General features: G+C 45.4%; 1 protein-coding gene across 1 annotated transcript; it reads right to left on the minus strand.

The window, feature by feature from the left end:
* Window positions 1-2,594: 2,594 nt before the first annotated feature.
* CCNF (cyclin F) lies at window positions 2,595-19,244 on the minus strand. Its single transcript, XM_065411666.1, has 17 exons — window positions 19,139-19,244; window positions 15,123-15,277; window positions 14,519-14,625; window positions 13,600-13,667; window positions 12,863-13,056; window positions 12,282-12,335; window positions 11,480-11,584; window positions 10,907-10,984; window positions 10,280-10,431; window positions 9,545-9,709; window positions 8,533-8,656; window positions 7,868-8,048; window positions 7,322-7,409; window positions 6,561-6,660; window positions 6,111-6,241; window positions 5,491-5,660; window positions 2,595-4,502 (listed from the first exon to the last, which is right to left on the minus strand). The coding sequence occupies exons 1-17, from the start codon at window positions 19,149-19,151 to the stop codon at window positions 4,036-4,038; spliced, it is 2,352 nt and encodes a 783-aa protein (XP_065267738.1). The 5' UTR covers window positions 19,152-19,244; the 3' UTR covers window positions 2,595-4,035.
* Window positions 19,245-20,534: the final 1,290 nt, after the last annotated feature.

Below are 20,534 nucleotides of genomic sequence, written 5' to 3' on the forward strand. Positions count from 1 at the left end.
TGGATGGATCCCAAGGCTCTGTTTTCTATGTTGATCCAGGGCGTGTAGGCACTTTATTTAAATAATCCTACTTGGCATCTACAATACCTTTTCATCAGACCTCAAAGCACTTTACCAATGAGGGCATGCTTCCAGATGAGGAAGTGGAGGCACGCAGGTGAAGTAACTTGGCTAAGCTCACAGGCAGTGACTCAGCGGCAGAGCTGGAAAGAGAACTCCTGTCTCCTCATGCTCAAACTACTAGACTAGGTTGTCTTCCCTGAAAACTAATTGGAAGGAAATTGTAGTAGCCGGTTATGCTACAAAACACCAAGTGTGTGAGTTATGAAATTTCCCCCATTCAATAAGCTGAGTAAAGATTCCTGCAGCAATGGCCTGGGAGCCTGCAGCAGAGGGGCCCTGTTAATAAAACCCTCCTCATTCTTCAACCTCTGCTCAAGCCAACATTCCTCCAAGGCTGGATTGACACTGCCTTGTGGAAGATGGAGCCAGGCTCCAGCTGTGACCCAGTAGGGAAACTTGCTAGGACTGGCCTTTGCTACCTTATTTTTCTACAAGAGATTTAATTTGTTACGTTGTTACAGGGGAGCAAATGATCAGGAGCCATACAAGAGGAAACATGGGCAAGTAAGAGCAGAGGCCTGAAAAGTTTCTGGATTTGCCTGACTAGCTGTGTGACCTTGAACAAGTCAGTTAGCCTTGCTGGGGTTTGTCTACACCCCTTCGAGATAAGGAAGCTAGGTTTTTCATGTGGTTTGAGGTTTATCTTTAAGCTGTTACCCTTGCTCAGAAACAATGCAGGCTGGCTCCCCCTGAGGTCAGATACATGCCATTTTCATGTGAGAGTCATTGACATAATGTTCCTTTGAGCCTAAGCTGCACAATTATTTTGTATAGTTCTAGTCTGCATTTTCCCTGCTAGGAATTCCTTATGTGAACTCACTACCAACTGATGCAGCTATAAGCCCTACATGCATGGGCCGGAGTAATTGTCTCCAGTGAACACTACTTTCAAAAGCAGTCCCCTGCCCTGAAGACTTAAGTAGAACTAATACATATAGCGTAGTGCTACTGCCTATATGAGATCTGGGGTCAAAAGCTTTTCCTCACTCCCTAGAGAGGAAGGAGCCAAAGGTATTTAACAGGGCCACAAGAAATCCACCTGTGTAGAAGTGTGTGCAGGTCACATCTCCCACCATCCCTTAAGCTGTCAGTAAAAAAACAAAGTTGTGGCCTTTCTGCTTGTAAGTGTAACTCAGGGGTTCTCAAACTGGGGGTCAGGAACCCTTGGGGTCACAAGGTTATTACATGGGGGGGTCATGAGCTGTCAGCCTCTACCCCAAACCACACTTTGCCTCCAGCATTTATAATGGTGTTAAATATATTAAAAAGTGTTTTTAATTTATAAGTGGAGGGTTGCACTCAGAGGCTTGCTATGTGAAAGGGGTCACCAGTACAAAAGTTTGAGAACCACTGGTGTAACTGCTGCAAGGCTGGGTGCAGCTAGACACAACAAATGCTGTTAAAAGGCCATCTCAGTACCTGTCAGAGTCCCCACTTCTGGCTTCAGAATTGATTCACTACTTCCCATTGTGATCAGAATTGCTAACACAATGTGCTTAGGCTTTGATGTTCTGCAGGGATAGAGCCGTATGCTAAAATCTATTGGTTTTCCCATTTGTCTAGGTGGTTGGAAGAGTCTTAATAGAATGCCTGGCTACTGCCTTTTGGCCCAGATCCACAAAAGTATTTAAGCACTTAACTGCTATGGAGGAGGTGGGCTCCTGGGGGTGGGGGGTGTAAAGCTAGGTTTTTACATCCTAAGTCAGTGTAATCACCTGCTTTGTCAACCTGTTCCAGATCATAATTTCCAACTCTTTGTAGCATTTTTTTCTTTAGTAGGTTACTATGGAGGGAATGAGGAAGTATAAGAGTCAGGAATTGTAGATGTTCATGGGGCTTATAGATGACTAGCTGTTACACAAGGAGGGTGAGGTTATTTACAGTTGCAGACTAGAAATTGAACCAGTTCCACTGCACCTTGACAGATGAGGGAAAGTGCCTTAGGAACCCTGCTTCTCTACGTTCCAGCTTTATGATCCACCTGCTAAACAATCAGGCTAGTTGTAGGAGAGCAGCTCAAGATCTGGAAGAAGCCAGGCTTTGTAAGTTATGTGCCTCCTGGAGATGCAGTATTCTCAAATCCAGCTTGTGAAAGTGACAATAGCATCTTGCTTGATAAGCTGCTGCTTTTCAATCTGTAAATGCTCAAGCTGATAGCTGTAGAAAATAAGCCACTGTTTGCAGCTGCTAATATCTGTTCTGTAACAGTATTAGTTGTAGAGACCATGGATCAGCTATAACCAACAGCCTTATCTAGTAACTTGGAACAGGTGACAGACTTGAATTGAGGCTCCTGCTAGTGACATTGTAACACTCTGAGTAAGTCACTTCACCTTTCTGTGCCTTGAGGCATGTCACTGTTGGGAGAAAGTTGTCTATCACAACCCCTTTACAATCAGCTCCTTTATCAGACAAGCACTACCCCTCTTTTTTTAAAATAACAGAGACAAGCATAAAAAAAATTGTTTTATACAAAAGTCACTACACTGTATGTGAACAGTCATTGTCTCTGCCCCAATAATTTCTAAACAAAGGAAAGTAAACAGGGAGCACAGTTCCAGTGTTATCAGATTCTGAGCATGACAAACAGCTGCCAGAAGTCTTGTACCAGGGTATGTTCTCACCACCTGTTCCAGAGGGTCAGCCCCTCTTGTAACAACTAAGTCAATGGGTAAAGTAGCCTCTAGTCCCTCAGCTTCTTAGGGCTTTTGCTCTTCTTGTACAGCTTCCACACACTGCATAAAGCATAGAATCCTTTATCCAGTATTGTGGGAAAGACATCAGCTCTTCCTTGCTGACTGGGATGCCATGGAGAGGTGTCTAAGATAATAGCAAATAGGGCTTCATGGAGAAGGGTTGTTACACTGCTGCCTCTGTTCTAGCGTTCAAAGTAAATTCAAACATGAAAGTAGACTCAGCATCTATTGGAGGCCATTTTGGAAGAATAGCAAGGAAGACAAACTGCAATACAGCCAGAACACAACAATGACACTGGGACTGAGTTCTTGCAGACTGCACCAGTGGTGCTGTAACTAAAGGCACAAGGCAGTGACGTGGTAAGGCACAGGTGGGATGTTCTTCACTTGAGCAAACACATGGAGCTAGAGGGAGCGCCTGACTGACAGCTGTGTAAGTGAGTGAGCTGACTGGAGCTACAGCAGTGTAGGACTAATGGAAGGAAAATAAGGCCCAGAGCCTGCCCCAGAGAAGGGATGTTTAAAAGCTCCAGTCTGTTAAAGTAAGTATCCCCATTTACCACTACCACCCTTTGCTTGGTTCCAGAATATACCCTAGGGCAGTGTAGTTAAATGTCCAGAGAGTAAGTGGGGGTACCAACTGGGAGTGAGCTAACACCTGGCCTTAGCTTCAGGCACAAATAATCTGATAAGGGAGTCTTCAGACAGCACTAATAAAACAAACAGGAGGGGCTGCAGTGTTGACAGTGCTCCACCTCATGGCTGGCTACAGGCAGGTTCCTTCGAGAGCATTTCCTGGATTATGACAGTGTATGGGGAAGAATAGGTCATAGCAGCAGAGTTTTATTTTTCCCTTTCTTCCTCTGCAGAGGAATCAGCTACCCATTGGGCAATGCATTGCAGGGAAAAATCAAAATGGCTTTGAGTAGCACACAGGGGTCTAGGTTTTCTTTACATGTGCTCGAGACCAGACGGGGTTCTTAATTTGCATAGGATCAGACTATGGGGAACATTTTAAAAAGCAGCTACCAAGAAACAAGGTGGCTCAGCACTAAGCCATAGAAGCATGAAATGGAGCTTGCAGAGCATGATTGGCATGGGCCGTCTTGGGGGGGTGGTGCCTGCTACTGACAATTACTTGTTACCTTCCCTGCAAGGACTACACCAAAATACTGTTTCCAGGAGCCCTCTGAAATGAAAGTAAACAGCACTGAAATCAGAGGCTCAAGAAGCCCAAGTTCATCCTCTCTTCTTCACTATGCTCAGCCACGTTTTTCCGTTTGACTTGCCTTCTCTCACACTTGCCCTCAGTGGACTTGGGGCGGACAGATTGTAAATGTGATTTCAAGTAGTGAGGCAGGTATGGCCCTTTGTTCACGGCACTGCCCAGAGACAGTGCTGAGGTAGTTTTGATCGGTGCTCCAAAGCTGCCATCTACAGAGGAAGTAGGACTGGCACTGTGGACAGAGGAATAGCCTGAGGTAGCTTCTAGTATGGGTTCTTTTTGACAGTGACCAGCAAGCCGCTGTTTCTCAGCATCTGGCTGCTCCCCCTTCCTCGCTGGTACATCCTGTCCAGGCCATTCTGCAGCTAGGCTATCTTCATCACTGGAATCCTGACAGCAATGCTCTGCTGGATCCATATAGACTACAGTTACATCCAAGACTCCACTGGGAGCTGTCACTAGAGGAAGATATAGAAGAGTGATTTGGATCTACCTGAGCAGCAATGTAGTCAGAGTACAGAAGTCAGAGCCAGAACTCAAGATCTCTAATCCTGAGCGATTGACTTTCTCTAAAGCCACAGAGGAAGTTAACACACAAGCTCTGATTTCTCCCTTGTGTAAAGTGGGGACGACTCCTCATTCCACAGGTATGTTCTAATAGTTGTTTGTACAGGGGACATGGTATAAAAAGCTTTAAGTCACAGCACTAATAAAACAAACAGGAGAAGCTGCAGTGTTGACAGGGCTCCATCCACCACATGTCTGGCTACAGCCAGATTCCTTCAATAGCTTTTCCTGGATTATGACAGCAGCAAAACCCCTTAATATGCAGCCAGGAGGACTCTCCTTCACCCACCAAGTGATTCAAAGTGCCCAGTACTATCTGGTAGCAGTACTACCTCACAGCAGCACAGACAATACTCAGTAATGTTATCTGCCATTTTCTGCATTCCAGAGTCTGCAGCCATTGAGCAAGAGCTCTACAAGTCTTATAGCCAAACATTTTGCAGCATTGCAAATGGATTTTTTTTTTTTTAAATCTCAGAGCTGGAAGGGACCCTGAAAGGTCATCGAGTCCAGCCCCCTGCCTTCACTAGCAGGACCAAGTACAGATTTTGCCCCAGATCCCTAAGTGGCCCCCTCAAGGATTGAACTCACAACCCTGGGTTTAGCAGGCCAATGCTCAAGCCACTGAGCCATCCCTTCCCCCTCTCCCCTGGACAAGGAGATTTTGGCATCTATCATCAGGAAACATTTTGCTGCTACAGGCTGTGGTGTAAAGATAATTGCCATGGTACAAGAAAAAAAGGACCTTCCTTCAGTGACTGCTGTCCCTCTGAAAGAGTTTGCACTTTTCTGGCAAGAGTAACCTGATTTTGTTAAGCTGCAGATGGGAAAATTTGGTTTCTCCCTATTGTAATCAAAGAAGAAAAATACACTACTTACCATCTCCCTCTCTCTCCCCTTCACTTTCCTGATCTCCTTCGTAACCCGAGCAGGAGTCCAAGCTCCAGTCCAGGAAGTTGTCCAGAAGGGTCTCCTCCTGCGTGGATAGTTCAGCTGTGGGTGTAGTCACAAAGCTGCCCCTGTCTTCCTGAATGCTGTCTTCCCTTCTCCTGTTGCAGGGAAACTCAGAGGTTACTCACTCAGCACATACATGGAGGAAATCATCCTGAATCAGAAAACAGGCTAGTCTCTGCCCATTTGCCTCATTCAACTCTTCCAGCGAATGCTAAAGATACAACTGGTTATTTGGTTTGGTCAGCGAGTCCCACCATGGCATGAAACCCAAACTTTCCCTTCCAGCCATCCAGAGGAAGAGGCTAAGCAGAGTTAAGGTGACCAGGGCAAGGACTGATTGAATCCATAGAGAATTGCAGCTCAGAGCAGGGAAGTTGGTTAAAATCCCACTCAGTGATTTGCACACAAATGATGTTTTGGGGAGGCAAAAGACCCCCTCCCCCCCCCCCGTCAGATGCCCATGAGTGAACTCCATACTGAATTATCAGGTCCAGTGGCTGCAAACACAGGAGAGAATACACAGAACAGAGCTTAGTTTTACTTGCCTTTTAGTTCTCTTTCCAGAGGGAGAGCTAAGGAACGTCTGAATTTCCTCAGCACTTGTGTGTAAGGGACTGGGCTCTGGGTCCTCCTGTTTCACTCCTAACAGCGAACAGAGCTGGCTGTAACTCATCACCTAAACAACAAGACGATCTAGTCAGAAAACTACAGCAGTGCCCTCCCAACAACCAAATGCCCGATACTTTCTCTAGGATCAATATGTCTTGAACTGCTCCTTGGCATTTACAGCCCAACTGTGCAACTTCTATCCCCACAAGGTGAGTGACGCTAACACCACTGCATTTCTTGCACTCTCTTCACTTTCCCCCTTTGGGATTTTTAATTTGACCTTCTTGTTACTTTTCAGAGTACTGGATAGCCTACTACACTGGTCGCTCTGCTTAAGGTGCTTGCCACCAAAGAATGGAGAGCAGAACAGTAAGGTTACTCCCCACCTTTTCCTTGCCAATTTCTTCATAACGCTCATCTTCAAATCGTTGTTTCACAGCAGTCAACACCACCTGCCTATAATCCTTTGGGACATCATCATGGAAACTAGGAAGAAAGAAAATCACAGCACAGGTCTTACAAGAGCACATTGGAAAGGACAAAGTTCATAGAACTTGCTGACCTAAAAACATTCCTCCCTTCTTTTATAGCTTTGGAGGATGTTTCCCCTCAGTTCTGGTGTGACAAACCAACTGCGCTTCATCAGCAGGGAAGCTGACTAGCAGGACTGGTAGCTGGGCTTCTGAGACAGCTTAAAGGACCATTCCCCTTCCTCTCCTTGCTACTTGGTCAGGTTTGCAGCAGGGAATGGGATCTGGGTCTTGAGACACCTTCAGAGATGAGCTTCCAGCCCTGCTGGGGATCTTCCTGAATTTGCTGACAAGCAAGTCCCAGCCTTGTGAATCAGGGGAGACTTTGCAGGCTGAGCCTGCTGGTAATGAGACGCATACCCCCTAGAGCCAAGAGGCACTATTCAGAGAACATTGGGGCTGGTACTGAATTGGAGCAACAGCAATAGTTCTCTCAACCTCTCCCGTGTTGTGGGGAGTGAGGCATATTCTCTCCAATATCACCTCCTTAGTTCTGAGACCGTAACTAATTAGCAAAACTTCATTATTAAGTTTTATGTTGCGGGTCTGTAACAGCTGGATGCTAAACGCTCCCCCCAACCTCTTAGAGCTACTCAGAAAGGTTCTGAAGGTTATACCATTTTTGGTGTAGGCTCAGCACACAGGGTATCAGGTCTTCAAGAGAGAATCCAGTGCATTCAGACAGCTGGCTGTTCCAAGGATGTGCTGGAGAAGGGAATAAATACATTAGCACCCAAAATTCTGTACTGCAGAAATAAAGCAGATCCTACATAAGGTCATGCCAGCAGATAATCCATCCGAAATTCAGAATCAATTTTCAGGCTCCAACAACAGCTGCAGGTGCCAGAACTAGAGATTCCTAGCTATGTAATCCAGTCCGTAGTATTACTAGTAAAAATTCCTTGGGCATTTCTTAAACCCAAGTCTCCTGCTAATGCTTGAGCTCGACACAGCAGTTACTGTGGAAAAGTGCCAAACCCACCCCATCCTTCTTTGAAGTGTCTGTTATCTTTAACATGACTGAGGCAAGCTGGCACAAGTAGATACCTTGGTGCTAAAGCAGAAAGATTGCTATCCAGAGGGACAGCATGGATGAACGTGCTACATTGCAGAACCTGCAGGTCCAGTTATGAAATAATGATTAGCAGCAGCCTGTTCCTTACCTTGCCTGTGCAGTAGCTTAGCCAGTAGTAGCGCTGCAGCAGCCAGATTGGCAGGAGAATATACACAGAGACCTGTGTTCAATAGTGATAGTTCACAGATAAAGCTGTACAGGTGAAGCGTTCTTCTCTCCAGGGGGATTATAGTCAGTAGCACTTCTTTGTAATCCACAATAGTAGGAATCTAATGCATAAGGGAGAACACAGAGTTTGGTGCTTCATTGTCAGAGTTTTGCCAAACACAGAATGGAATTGTTCCCAGATGACCATCCCTTTTCATGGAGGCTCATTACAAAAGATGGCTTCTTATTTCCCCGGTGGTATCAAGATGTTTCCCAGACAATAAGGAGGGAATACATGAGATCTCTGGACTTGGTCTCAAGGGGCTTAAATTTAACTTCCTACAGTGCAATCGCATCAAGTACTTGCAGGTACAGAATTACATAAAACAATCCTCAAACATCTCACTCAAATTAAGGACCCAATCACCTGTCACAGCAGCAAAGGATGCTGGATCAGAGGAAACCAGAAACACCCAAAGCAACATGCCTAGTCTACAAAGAAGCAGAAGGATCCGCATCTCACCACTGAGTATGGCAACTCTCCATGACTTAGCAAAGGACAGCCCAAGAAGGTAAGCATCCCACCCCCTGGTTTTACAAACTTACCCTTATCTTGCCTTCCAGGGCAGAGATGATCTCCCCCATCATCCGGACTAGATCTTCATATTTGTATGTGTTGTCTGTTAGCCACACAGCTTCCCGTATTGTCAAGATCTCTTTGCTGATGAAGCTGCAATATTAAAGATGGTTAGCACTCAGGCCCAAGGCAGAGCCACATGCACTGAGTTTTGGTTGCATGCAGATATCCATGGATATCCTATGCTATGGAGACACCTGCACAGGCGAGGAGAAGGGGAAGTTAGTACAGCTTAGGAAGATACCAGGTAGAGTCATGTTGAGTGTCAGGTGTTCCCACAAGACGATGCCCTGTCCATGCCACCTTTAACCTGGGCCTGCATCTTTATCATATCACTGACTCGAAGGCCTAGATCCTGCAGCAGTTTTCACAGGTGTAATTCCCACAGAAAGGCTGCAGAACCAGTAACCAGACCTTGTGCCTGGAATTCAGTCTCCTGTTTGGCAGCATCTCCGTTTAAACCCTGGAGCCTTTGAAATAGCAACATCTCCGTTTAAACCCTGGAGCCTTTGAAATAGCAGAGGTAGTGGAATTAGTCCCACATAACACACTAGGCCAGGAACACAATACTTCTGTGCCACAAAGACTTGTTATTAAAATTGCATGAACACAGATATAGGTACAAATCTGCTTTTCTGAGTCGCTTATGGCAGATGGGCTGATCAGAATGATAGTGCTGACCTGCTTCCTAGTAGGATTTCTGATGCTAGTCATCTACTCTACACAAAAGACAGCACTTCATGTATGGAGAGCTCCAGCCCCTCCAGCACATTTAAATAAGTGTTCAGGTGGCAGCAGCACCACTTTGTACCTCATTTGGAAATATTAAGAGCAAAATTCAAAGGGCAGTCACTGTGTAAAGGGACAAGGAAGGCCAGTTCTAGCTCTGTCACTAGTGTAGCTGAGAAAGCAGAACATAATAGCTAAATGTTGAGTTTGTATAACCACTGCCACTGATGCACATCAGTCATCAACACTCACCGTGTACAAATGACCATGCACGCGATTCCCAAAAGCTGGAGCCGGGCCCGGGATACAGGTCTCAGCTTCAAGTACCGATCCACGCATCCCACTGTCATATGAAGACAAAGGCTGGAGAAATCTTTCATGGTGGCCACTTCTACCAGCCAGTCAATCAGGATGTACCTAAATAGGAGATAAAAATCAAATGATCCCCTAAGTAAGAAGCCATCCAGACCTGTGCTAAGTGACAGCTATAACACCAGAGATTCTCCACACATCAAGACTTTTATCCTTTCAAAAGTTACTAGCCAACAAAATATTGAACATCAAAACAAGACTTCAGTGAAATGTCCTGTTGCATCTAGGTAATAGGGCAGATACTGGAGTCAAACTGTGGGCTGATGGACCATGGTAGGTGTTTTTTAGGCAGACTGGCAAATTAATGCAGATTGCAAGTAAGACAGACATCTTAAAATATAAACTTATCAAAATAAGCGTCACTTTCATTCTGGATCTATGCAGGGACACTGTGCAATTAGTGACATTCACAAAGTACAAACTTTTCTGCATTGCACTTCACTGTTTGTGTCCCAGAACTAACTATGATAACTCTGCAAAGAGCTTAATGATCTAATAGGTCGCATCTCACCCCAGACAGAACTATAACAAGCACAAGGAAACAGTAGCAGCCTTTCCTGCCATGTCATAGACACACTTCTTTGTCAAAGACCTGGCTGCTGAGCTTGTCTTTACCTCATTGTTTCGTTCATTCCCTTCTGCACAGTGAAGATGCTTTGCTTTCTGACAGAAAGGGAAGCCTGGAAGAGCTGAGACACCATCTCATTGGAGGCTTTTGCTTCTAATCCTAGCTGGTTTCCATTCCCACAAGCTTTGGCTAAAGATATCTACAGCAGGCAGACAAGAGGGGAAATGTAAATATTAAGTGAGCTATTTTCCATTTGGACAGAGAAACAAAATTTGAACTGAAATCCTGGGAGAACTCATGTCATTTTCACATTCAAAATATAGTGAAACCTAGCTTATGGGACTCACTCCAGAGACATTAAGAACAGTTATTTTTCAAAGCTGGCAGAACTGTAGTACACAATACACGTGCAGGATTTTGGGACAGGCTCTTCAGGCTAAAGATTGCTTACTAAAGATGAGCCCTTGCTCAGGTTTCTTTGTGCAAGTGCAGTATTTTCAGAAGAGGTTACTTTGCAGAGTACATTTAAGTGTTTTCTGAGAAGAGTTTTAGCCGCTGTTCCTAATGGCCAGCCACTGGATCCACGTTTAAGCACACTCCCATGTCTTTCTATGCCAGTGTGGACAGGGGCGTGCAAAAAACCAATGTCTTGGTGTCACTAGTGGAAGTCTTACCTGGGCTTCCCAGCAACCCTTTGCTGCATAGTCCCTTAGTTTCCTGAAGCTCTGAAGGTATCTGCCGGGATCTGACATCTAGAGAAAAGGAATATGAACAGCATTAAGAAGGCATTGCCCCTTTTGTCCAGGGGAGATAACCATTTGGTTCAATGTTTGTGAAGGTTGGAGTACTCCTACTATCCAAAAGGCATCACTTCTCCTATCTCTTCTGCCGTTTGTGGGAAAATCCTCACACAACAGTCAGTCTCTTTCTCTTAAGGATGATCCTGGATTGAAGGAATTGGACGGGGACTAAAGAGACCAGAGTTCAATTCTCAACTGGGCCACAGACTTCCAGTGTGACTTTGGGCAAGTCACTTAGCCTCTCTGTGTTTATCTTTCCAATCTGTAAAAATGGGGATATTACTTCCTCTGTCACCATTTATCCATCTTGTCTATTTAGATGGTAAGCTGTCTCTTGCTGGATGTATATACAGCACTCAACACAACAGAACTATATTCTTGGTTGGGGACTCTTGGTGCCACTGTAATAGAGGTGAAAAGATCATTTTAAGAGCCAAATGTACTCACAGCAGCTCTTCTGTTACTTTCCCAGAGGAGGTAGGAGCTGTTTAGGCAACCCTGCTTTGAAGACTCTTCAAACATTTCAAGGGCTTCTTTCCTTTTTTCTTCATCCTGAAAATAAAAGGTCAAATGTTATATATGGTGCATACCCAGTCAGATGGGCACATAAGCCCCAGAGACACCGAGTGGTACAGAACATCCTCAGATTGAAAGCTACAGTACAGAATCAATCCATTACCATCGGGAGCATCCTTCAAATGTTCAAGATGGTTTCCTGGACCTCTGGCACTGTCCTTTGGAGACCCTGGCTTAAGAGTTACTTTGCAGCTTTCTTCAAGTAGTCAAAAGCAATTTAGGCTTCCTGGTGGCCAGCCTGCCCTTTCCTTTGGTACCCAGTGTGACAGGTTTCAAAAGGATGTTACCTGGCTTCCCATACTGCAAGCAGGCCTAGTAGCTAAAACTACTTTCAACTCATTTTTAAAAAAACAGGGGGGCAGATTCTCAGCTGATGTAAACTGGCACAGTTCCATTGAAGTCAACAGAGCTGCACAAGTTTACTCCAGCAGAAAATGTGGCCCAGGATTTGATCCAAACTGAAGCTTAGATTTCAAATTGACATTTCCCCTTTAAATAGAAAAGGTCTTCACAGACTTTTTCACACTGGGGGAAACCAAGAACAATTGGTTTGATCTCACATGAAGATAACAACAACTCATCTAGCATTTGAAAAGTCACAGCGGAAATTTGCATTGTAAAATTGTACCTTCAGAATTCCCAAAGCCATCAGTGGGAAATGAACACTACTCACCTCAAAGAGACTTAAAACCTTAGCCAAGCAGTGGAGAATAGAGCCTTTCTGGGCCTTTAAAAAAAAAAAAAAAAAAAGAGTTTTAAAACCACATTATTAAAGAGAACCAAAAAATGAGAGAATTTTTCAAAATAGTCCAAGGCTAGAGCTTTGTTTGCCCTTGGCCTTTCATGGACTGACCATTTCCTCCCCCCCTCAATATTTCATCACTTTTGAGATAGAAATTAACCTGGCAGAACAAACACAGTACAATCCTTTGACAGCTACCAAGTAGTGCCTCTCCTACATATAGTTTTTCTCTGTATCAACTTTAATTTTTAAACAATGGTTAAACAACTAAATCAATGGCATGAGAACAAGATACTCCTTGGAGAAACTGAAATGTAATCGTGCAAATTGCTGGGTGGATCATAGAATATCAGGGTTAGAAGGGACCTCAGGAGGTCATCTAGTCCAACCCCCTGCTCAAAGCAGGGTCAATCCCCAGGTTTAGCAGGCCAATGCTCAAACCACTGAGCTATCCCTCCCCCCTGGATGTGCTGCCCTGCCCTAAAGCCATTGACAGAAAGCGCATCACTTACTTTCTGCAACTGACACTCTGCTTTGAGGCTCTCATAGACCACAGCTTTACAACAGCTCCCGCTCACGGACCACGGGGGACGAATAAAGAGCCAGATAAAGGGGGCTGCACAGACATTCAGACGCTCCGTCAGGCTGAAGAAATGAGATGCCTTTAACCCATTCACTTCTGCACGACCCTCATCGGAGATGGATACTGAATAAGTGAAACGGATGCTTTAAAGAGGGAACAGAAGCTAATCCATAATATCTGCCTGGAATTTAATAAGGCCACAGCACAACAGTTAGCAGGATGGTTTCACAGAAATGGTAACAGGTTACAGAAGGTTGGAATAGTGCCTCAGCTTGATTCAGTGTGAAGCTTTTGACAGGCAAAATGACAACCAAATTTGACAAGAGGCTTCCAAACTAACTTCAAGAGCTGCTAACTGTGTGATTTAGACACATCCACATTTCAGCTAGGAGTGGAATCGATTAGCGAGACCTTGCCTCATACTCAGAAATGAGAGGGGAAAACAGTGTTTTTGTGTTTAACAATCTTATAACATGGGCAGAAAAAACCCAAACATCCATAAAATAGTAGGGATAAAGATTGGCATGTGGCCAATAAAAAGAATCCAAGCTTATTGATCAGGCTTCACTATAAAATCTCTTTGTTCTTTTAAATAGAACTACACCCTCCACCATCATTTCCCTCTGCAATTCCCATCTTCTCCACAGCACATGCTTTCATACTTACAGCCTTCGTTGTACAGATATGCTATGCCCAGCTTCACAGCAGCTTCAAAGTTACCCCTTTCAGCAGCCCTAAATAAGAGTACAAAAAAGGTAACTCAGATTTAATCTGTGGGCATCTGAATCATTTGAAGATTCCAGTGCAGCAGGAGAGCTTGCTTCCATGTTCATTTCTACTAGATGGCCACAGCTCCAGAATGCAGCTGAAGAATTCAGAACTTGCACCTCTGAAGCACATAGGATGGTTACATAGGCACCAGACAGATTCAGCTCTTATGTTTTGTCTTTGCCAACACCCATACACATCTTTTTCAGATGGAGTGTCTTTATTCTTTCAAAGTACAGTCGTTTGCTTGCAACTTTAGGTTTTTAAACTCATTTTGAAATAGAGTGACCAGATGTCCCGATTTTATACGGACAGTCCTGATTTTTGGGTCTTTTTCTTATATAGGCTCCTGTTACCCACAACCCCTGTCCCGATTTTTCACATTTGCTGTCTGGTCACCCTATTCTGAAATATGGAAAGAGTCCAAATATTAGTCTTAAAAATATTTTAAAAAACACAATTGTGCAGCCTTTCGGTCCACATTTCTGGCTTATACATTTATACTGATACACAAATATCAGAGAGAAGCAGTAGCAATACTTTTAGCTTATGCACTACATTCCATCAGGGGATTGTAAAGCACTTTGTAGACACAGCATCCATTTACACCCCCTGCTCCACTTAACAAGACAGTTCCAATCTGAAGTGTAGACAGGAAACTAAGAGTGCTCCTAATCACATTAAGGGGGAGATTTTCAAAGGCAGTTTGTTGTCCAACTCTCATTGAAAGTTAATAGGAAATGGGTACCTAGCTTTCCTCTGCACCTTTGAAAATCTCCCCTAATGCATAGACCATGCCTGGATTCCTATACATTACCTTTCAAACATCTTCAGATTTTTTGGAGAAGGCCATACTTCTTGAAAACTTGCACATGCCCAAACACTAGCATGATTATCTACAAGGTACTTAAGATGCGAGTGCACCTATGGGGAAAAATACAGAAGTACATTATTACAACATATAGGGATCCACCGAAAAATCGTTCTTGTGGTCTACTGTTCTAGCCATATTAACATGGCACTGGTAGATTTTTGTACAACTATTTGTACAACTATTAATGTATTTACATTAATTAATTAGATTAGACAAAAGTCAATTTTGGAAAATAAGATAAGCATCCTTAACTGAACCAAACTGTTCAGTCAGAATGATTTGTCAGGATAGCTCCCTCTGGAAAATTTAAACAAAACACTCAAATACTGCTGCTAATCCTCAATCTTGAGAGATTTAGCAACAAAACTGCTACCACGATGGCAGAGATCTGAAGGAAAACTGAAAGAATACATACAGTAGTTAGATTTGCTCTGCCATGAGGATCCAGCCTTCCCCGTGTCCAGTCCTGCCATTGGGAGCCAGGGCATCACACTGACAGAGGTAAACCCCATCCCGTTACAGGGGTGAAGTGGGTTAGCAGACTCACAGCTCGGATGGAGAGGATATCCTCAGCAGGAAGGCCTTTCAGAACATGAAACAGAACGTCTTCAGGGAGACTCAGTAATGTCAGGACCCGAGGCCGTTTTCTTACCCTTCGTTTTGAAGGGAAAGAAAAACACCTGGAACATCTACAGTGGATTACTAGAAAAAACAAAAAGCCCAGACATCTTAGTTAGTGAAAGAGCACGATCAAGTCGAAATTTCAGGACAAAAGACGACAGCTGTAAAGAATACTAGTCCACATATTAACATGAAAATGATTGGTGTTACCGAGCCTGCTCTACTGCAGGAAAAGTTATGTTGTTTCTTCAATGAAATGGAAAGTAAAAAGAATTCTAGGCTTTGATACGATAGCAACTCAATTGCATAGTCATGTATAAAACGGGATCACTAACCAACTAAAGTAAAAATAATTAAATTGACAGGGCCAGAAGAGATCACTTGGGGCATTCAGCCCAACATCCTCCATTGTGCAAACTTCCTCCGTATGCGATTCCCATTCATGCAGTAGTTAATGTGCTGGAATAACATCAATGATGTGGCCAGTCGCCTTAATTTTTTTCCCCTGTCAATATTTTCCTATCCCTTTCCATAGCCTCCTTTCACTGCTCCTTGAAATACCATCTTCAGAGATTCAAGTCCTTCCTTCATGCATTGGTTCCTTGTGATATTTAGACTAGTGTCTGTTCTATATATATTCTGTTCCCTTACTTGCTCCTCCTAAGGAGGGACAGGAAAGTTCATCCTGCACCTGCTAGCCAAAGGACTAAGTTAACTAGAGGCAGAGACAAAAGCTAATGATAGAGACAGAGGGCTCACTAGAGAGATTCAGGGGCAATACTCTAGTGAGAAGTCCAGTAGTGCTCCCACTTGCTGGGAAGGGCGAGGTGTTCGGATTTCTACTGAGATTCTGGCCCTGGATTCTGCTCAGGAATGGCATCTTTTGCATCAGTCTGAATAGTAGGTGTCAGAAATTTGAAACACCTTGACCTGCTAGAAGGGAAAAGGATCTCTCTCACCTTAAGCCCTGAACTACATGACAGGGATCTCTTATCACCACACAGCTTTCTTTTGGGATTTTCCTCCCCAGCAAACAGCCCCAGTACCTGCCCTGGCTGCTGCTCAGAGCTTTGCCAAGCAGCAGTGGAGTGAAAATGACATGAATCTTGTTGATTTCACTGCTGCCCACTCTGAAGAGCAGCAGGGACCAGAGACTTGCCAGTTTCATTCTGCTGCTGCTTGATAGGGCTCTGAGCAGCAGACAGAGCAAGTGATGGAGCAGTCTGTTTGCTCTGCTCTGTGTCACATTTGGAAAGTTATCTTTGCAGCCATAAAGGCTAGAACACCACACAGATCCCCCCACTTTTCTGCAAATTGATGGATTAGGGCTGTTCTTCTCACCATGGAACATTTCCTGCTTGGCAACGTCAGGTGTATTTTTCAAATCCGGTTTGTAGGTCTTTTTATACAATGATAGTTTAGCTGGGAAGTCTAATTAGCTGGGTTTTCTTCAAGATCAGTCATGAAAAATATGGGTCCCACTAGGGACCCCAGTGATATTCCACTTGCAGGAATTAATGATTTTCCTTGTCTCCTGTTCTATCAGTTAATTTCCAATCCATGGTATTAAAAAATGTTTTAAAATAAGTGTAAATTTACAGAATAATAAAAGTCAGAGAGGTAATATAACAAGTGTACCAAACCACAAACAAATCATACATGAAATTAAATAAAGAAAACAAGCCAAGCAGCTGCAGGGACTTGATCATTTTTAATTATAGGGCCACGGGCACCAGCTAAGCTAAAGACAGTCCCCACAACTGGGGTATTTCCCAGTGCAAATTTATAGGTATCTGTCTAGGCAAAAAAAGCAATGGGCCACCTAGAATATCCTTTTATGCCAAAATGAATATGTATCCTATTAACTCTTTGGAGTTTCCAGGATCAACAATGAAATGAGCTACTAGTCTAACTCAATGCCCCATTCTCCCCCCGATAGCCCTTGGCTTACCTATTAGTTACCTTTGACTAAAAGACTATATCCATGTAATTAAGGGCAATTTTGACATGCACAAATCATCAGACTATTATTCTCATAGGTGTTCCTTTCCCCCACCTCCGATTTCAGCAAGAGAACTACTGCAATGTAAGAGGCATTGCATCTCTAGACTGGCATGCCAATTAAGCCTGTATTCAGAACCAAAACTGACTGAACAGCCCAGGAAATTGAAGCAAGACTAGATGGCGGACAGTACAGCTCTAGTAGCCCAGAATTTATATTAGGATGGCTATACTTTAAAATGACCCCATATACTACAAACATATCTACATTGTGTACACAAGCTGCATTTCTAATATTTTAAATCCAGGTACCGATTAAGTAACTGAAGCATTCCAAAGTACATTTGGCAAGCAAAGATAGTGTATTTTAGAAGCAGGTTACGTACCCCATAGAACCAGAAGATATTAAACTTGGGCGAAGTATTCAAATTCTGTCCCATTAATGCAGAAAGTGTAATTTAAAAAATCATTTATCGTTTTGCCAAAAACCCATTTATAGTTTTTGGCAAAAAAATAATTCATTAGATGAATTAAATAGGCAGAGTGCCAAGCATTTTACTATGCACAGACCATAAAAAAGCAAGTTTTGTCTGCTCTGAACATACGAGTCCTTATAGTACTTTTGTAAAAGTAGGGGAGCTTGCCCCCATGCCTTAGGCCATACATGCTCTCTCTTCCCTCCATAAATGTGCCAGTTAGCTGCTATCCTCAACCCAGAGAAAGCCATATTAAATTAGCAGTGAATATTGCAGTTTGTAAAGCATTTTGGTATCCTGCATGATAAAAGGCACTCCACAAATGTAAGCTATTATTACATTAAACAACTAGAATGATATTTGGACATGAAAGAGTGGGGGGTTGCTTAGATGTCATATTTCAAGTTTAGATTTTACTGTCATGGCAAAAATCAAACCTTGATAAAAGGAGACTTCTATTTAAAGCAGTAAACTGCAATCCTATAGTCTGATTTCTAGTCCTGTGACCAGCCTGAAATATCAAAAATCTCTCATTTTTAATTATTTTTTTAAGTATTTTTATTAAAATCTCTCCTTTCATTCATTCAAACACCCTGCCTTTCTGAAGCAAAAATCTCATCTGTTCCTTGAAAAGCCTGCAGCCTCTCCTCCATTTAATAATTATAACCTTACTTTATAATTTATGTGAAACGCTCTGGTCGATGAGAAACCCGAAGTGGCCAAGATAAGACTGGTAGCTCTTTTCTAATGTCCTGGGTGCCCATGCAGGAGCCCCGAGTGAGTCCCCTCCCCCTGCAGGCAGGTCCTGTCCCACTATAGGCTCCGTTGATTTTTAAATCCACCCGCCTAAACCAGTGGGGCTCCCTCTCTTTGGAATTTAAAAATAAAATCTAAAACACACCCTCTGATCACAGGGGGAGAAGTAAAAAGGAAAATTAGGAGGTGCCACTGCCAGATACCGTCTGAGGAAAATGGAAGGGGAGGTTGCAGGGGTTTAAGCCCATCTGATGTGGGGGGAGGGGGGGAAGGAAGTTGGTAGGATCCTGGCAGGGGTATTTCAGACATTTCACAGCCCTCATGTGTCAAGTCTGAAAATTTAGCATCTGAGGCTTAGAGGATCATCCAGCAGAGAGGGAGCATTACCCGTCCCAGGGAACCCCCACGACCCCCGCCAGAAACAAGACAACCGAGCCGGCAAAGCCCCCGCCCTGGCCTTAACCCTCCCCAAACCCCACACGAGGAGCATTGAGTTCTGCCAAAACTGGGGCTGGAGCCCCCTAACCACTGGCTGGCAACCCAGCTCCTGCAGGACCCCCCGTAGAGGAACCCCACTCCCCAGAAGGACCCCTCGCCCCACAGGGTACCATCCTCCTACACTCACCACAGAGGGGCCCCACCCACCGCAGAGGGACCCCCAACTCCCCATAGAGGCCCCAACCCGCCCAGGGGCGTTGAGGACGCTCACCGCCCACTTTCATTCCTGCCCCTCCGCGCTGCGGTGTGAGTCCCCAGGGAGCCGAGCTGCCACCAACCACCACCGCGCCCGCGAGCCGGCCGGGTCCAAATGAGCCCAGGTCGCGGTGCCGGGGCCAGGGGCAGAGGAAAGAGGGGGTGGGGCGGGGCCCAGCCCCGCCCCCATGCCGTTCTCCGGTATCAATGCGGGTCAGGGAAAGAGAGAGCGGGAGGCCACACCGAGGACCCGCCCCTTCGGGATAGGCTACGCCCTGAGCGCGCCGGATATCCGTCTCTCCACTCCCCGCGCGGGCCCTGCCACCAGAGAAAGACCCCGCCCACCAGCCGCGCGCACTTTTTTTCAAACCCAGCTGGAGCTGTCATTGGTCAGTATGCTGACAGGGCGGGGATCTCGTGGCCGTGGCCCCGCCCTCCGTCCTGTCATTGGGCGCTCAGGATGCGAATTCGAATCAGGGCAGTTTGTGGTTCGCGCTTGTAGGTCGCTGGGACTGGGGGGCAGAGCTCTCAGGGACACCGTCCGACCGGAACTTCTAAAGCGCCTGCTGCGGCATTACCCAGCGCCGGCGGGCGCAGTGCGAGAAACTCCTGCAGCAGTTACCCGTATGTAAGGGATTGCAAAAACTGCTCTCTGATGTAATTTGCTACCAGTAGCAGGCCAGCCGTGCCCCTCCCCATGCAGCGTGTGAGTGCAGGCGGGGGAGCCCCTGCGGGAGGGGTCGGGAGGACAGGCGCGTTGAGAAAGGCAGAGAATGGGGGGAACCGAGCCTGCTGGGAAGCACAGAGCCCCGCGGGCAGCGAGGAAGGCCGCAGAACCCCGGGAAGCGGGGGGAGCAGGAAGCGAGGCAGGCCACCCGCCCGCCCTGGAGGGGGGAGGGGCAGGGGCTTTGCTGGTTGGCCCTTGAAGACACTAGCGGGTCTCTTCCCCCAAGCAGAAAAGCTCGGGGTGGGGTGGGGTGGAGACAACGGTGTGATCCTTTTGCCAGGTGGAGCTGGCAGCAAAAAGGGCCGGGCTCAATATCCAGGGCTCCTTCTTAACAGTACAACACAGAACTGGCCTGAGCCCTCACCCAGTAATCTGGGGAAATTAAGCACCACCCCAGCCGCCTCTAAGAGGCAGTACTTCCTCCTGGCAAGCACTGAGTCTCTGTGGCCTGGTCCACACTACCCCCCCACTTCGGACTAAGGTACGCAAATTCAGCTACGTTAATAACGTAGCTGAATTCGAAGTACCTTAGTCCGAACTTACCGCGGGTCCAGACGCTGCAGGCAGGCTCCCCTGTCGATGCCGCGTACTCCTCTTGCCGAGCTGGAGTACCGGCGTCGACGGCGAGCACTTCCGGGATCGATTTATCGCGTCTAGACAAGACGCGATAAATCGATCCCAGAAC

Source organism: Emys orbicularis, chromosome 10 (genome assembly GCF_028017835.1).
Source record: "Emys orbicularis isolate rEmyOrb1 chromosome 10, rEmyOrb1.hap1, whole genome shotgun sequence".
Taxonomy (NCBI): Eukaryota; Metazoa; Chordata; order Testudines; family Emydidae; genus Emys; species Emys orbicularis.

Coding starts and splice junctions, on each gene's coding strand:
- CCNF (XM_065411666.1), bottom strand. Junction 10,432..10,906: donor AGGGTTGCTGGGAAGCCCAG/GTAAGACTTCCA, acceptor TGCCTGCTGTAG/ATATCTTTAGCCAAAGCTTG. Junction 8,049..8,532: donor CCCTGGAAGGCAAGATAAGG/GTAAGTTTGTAA, acceptor CTTATGCATTAG/ATTCCTACTATTGTGGATTA.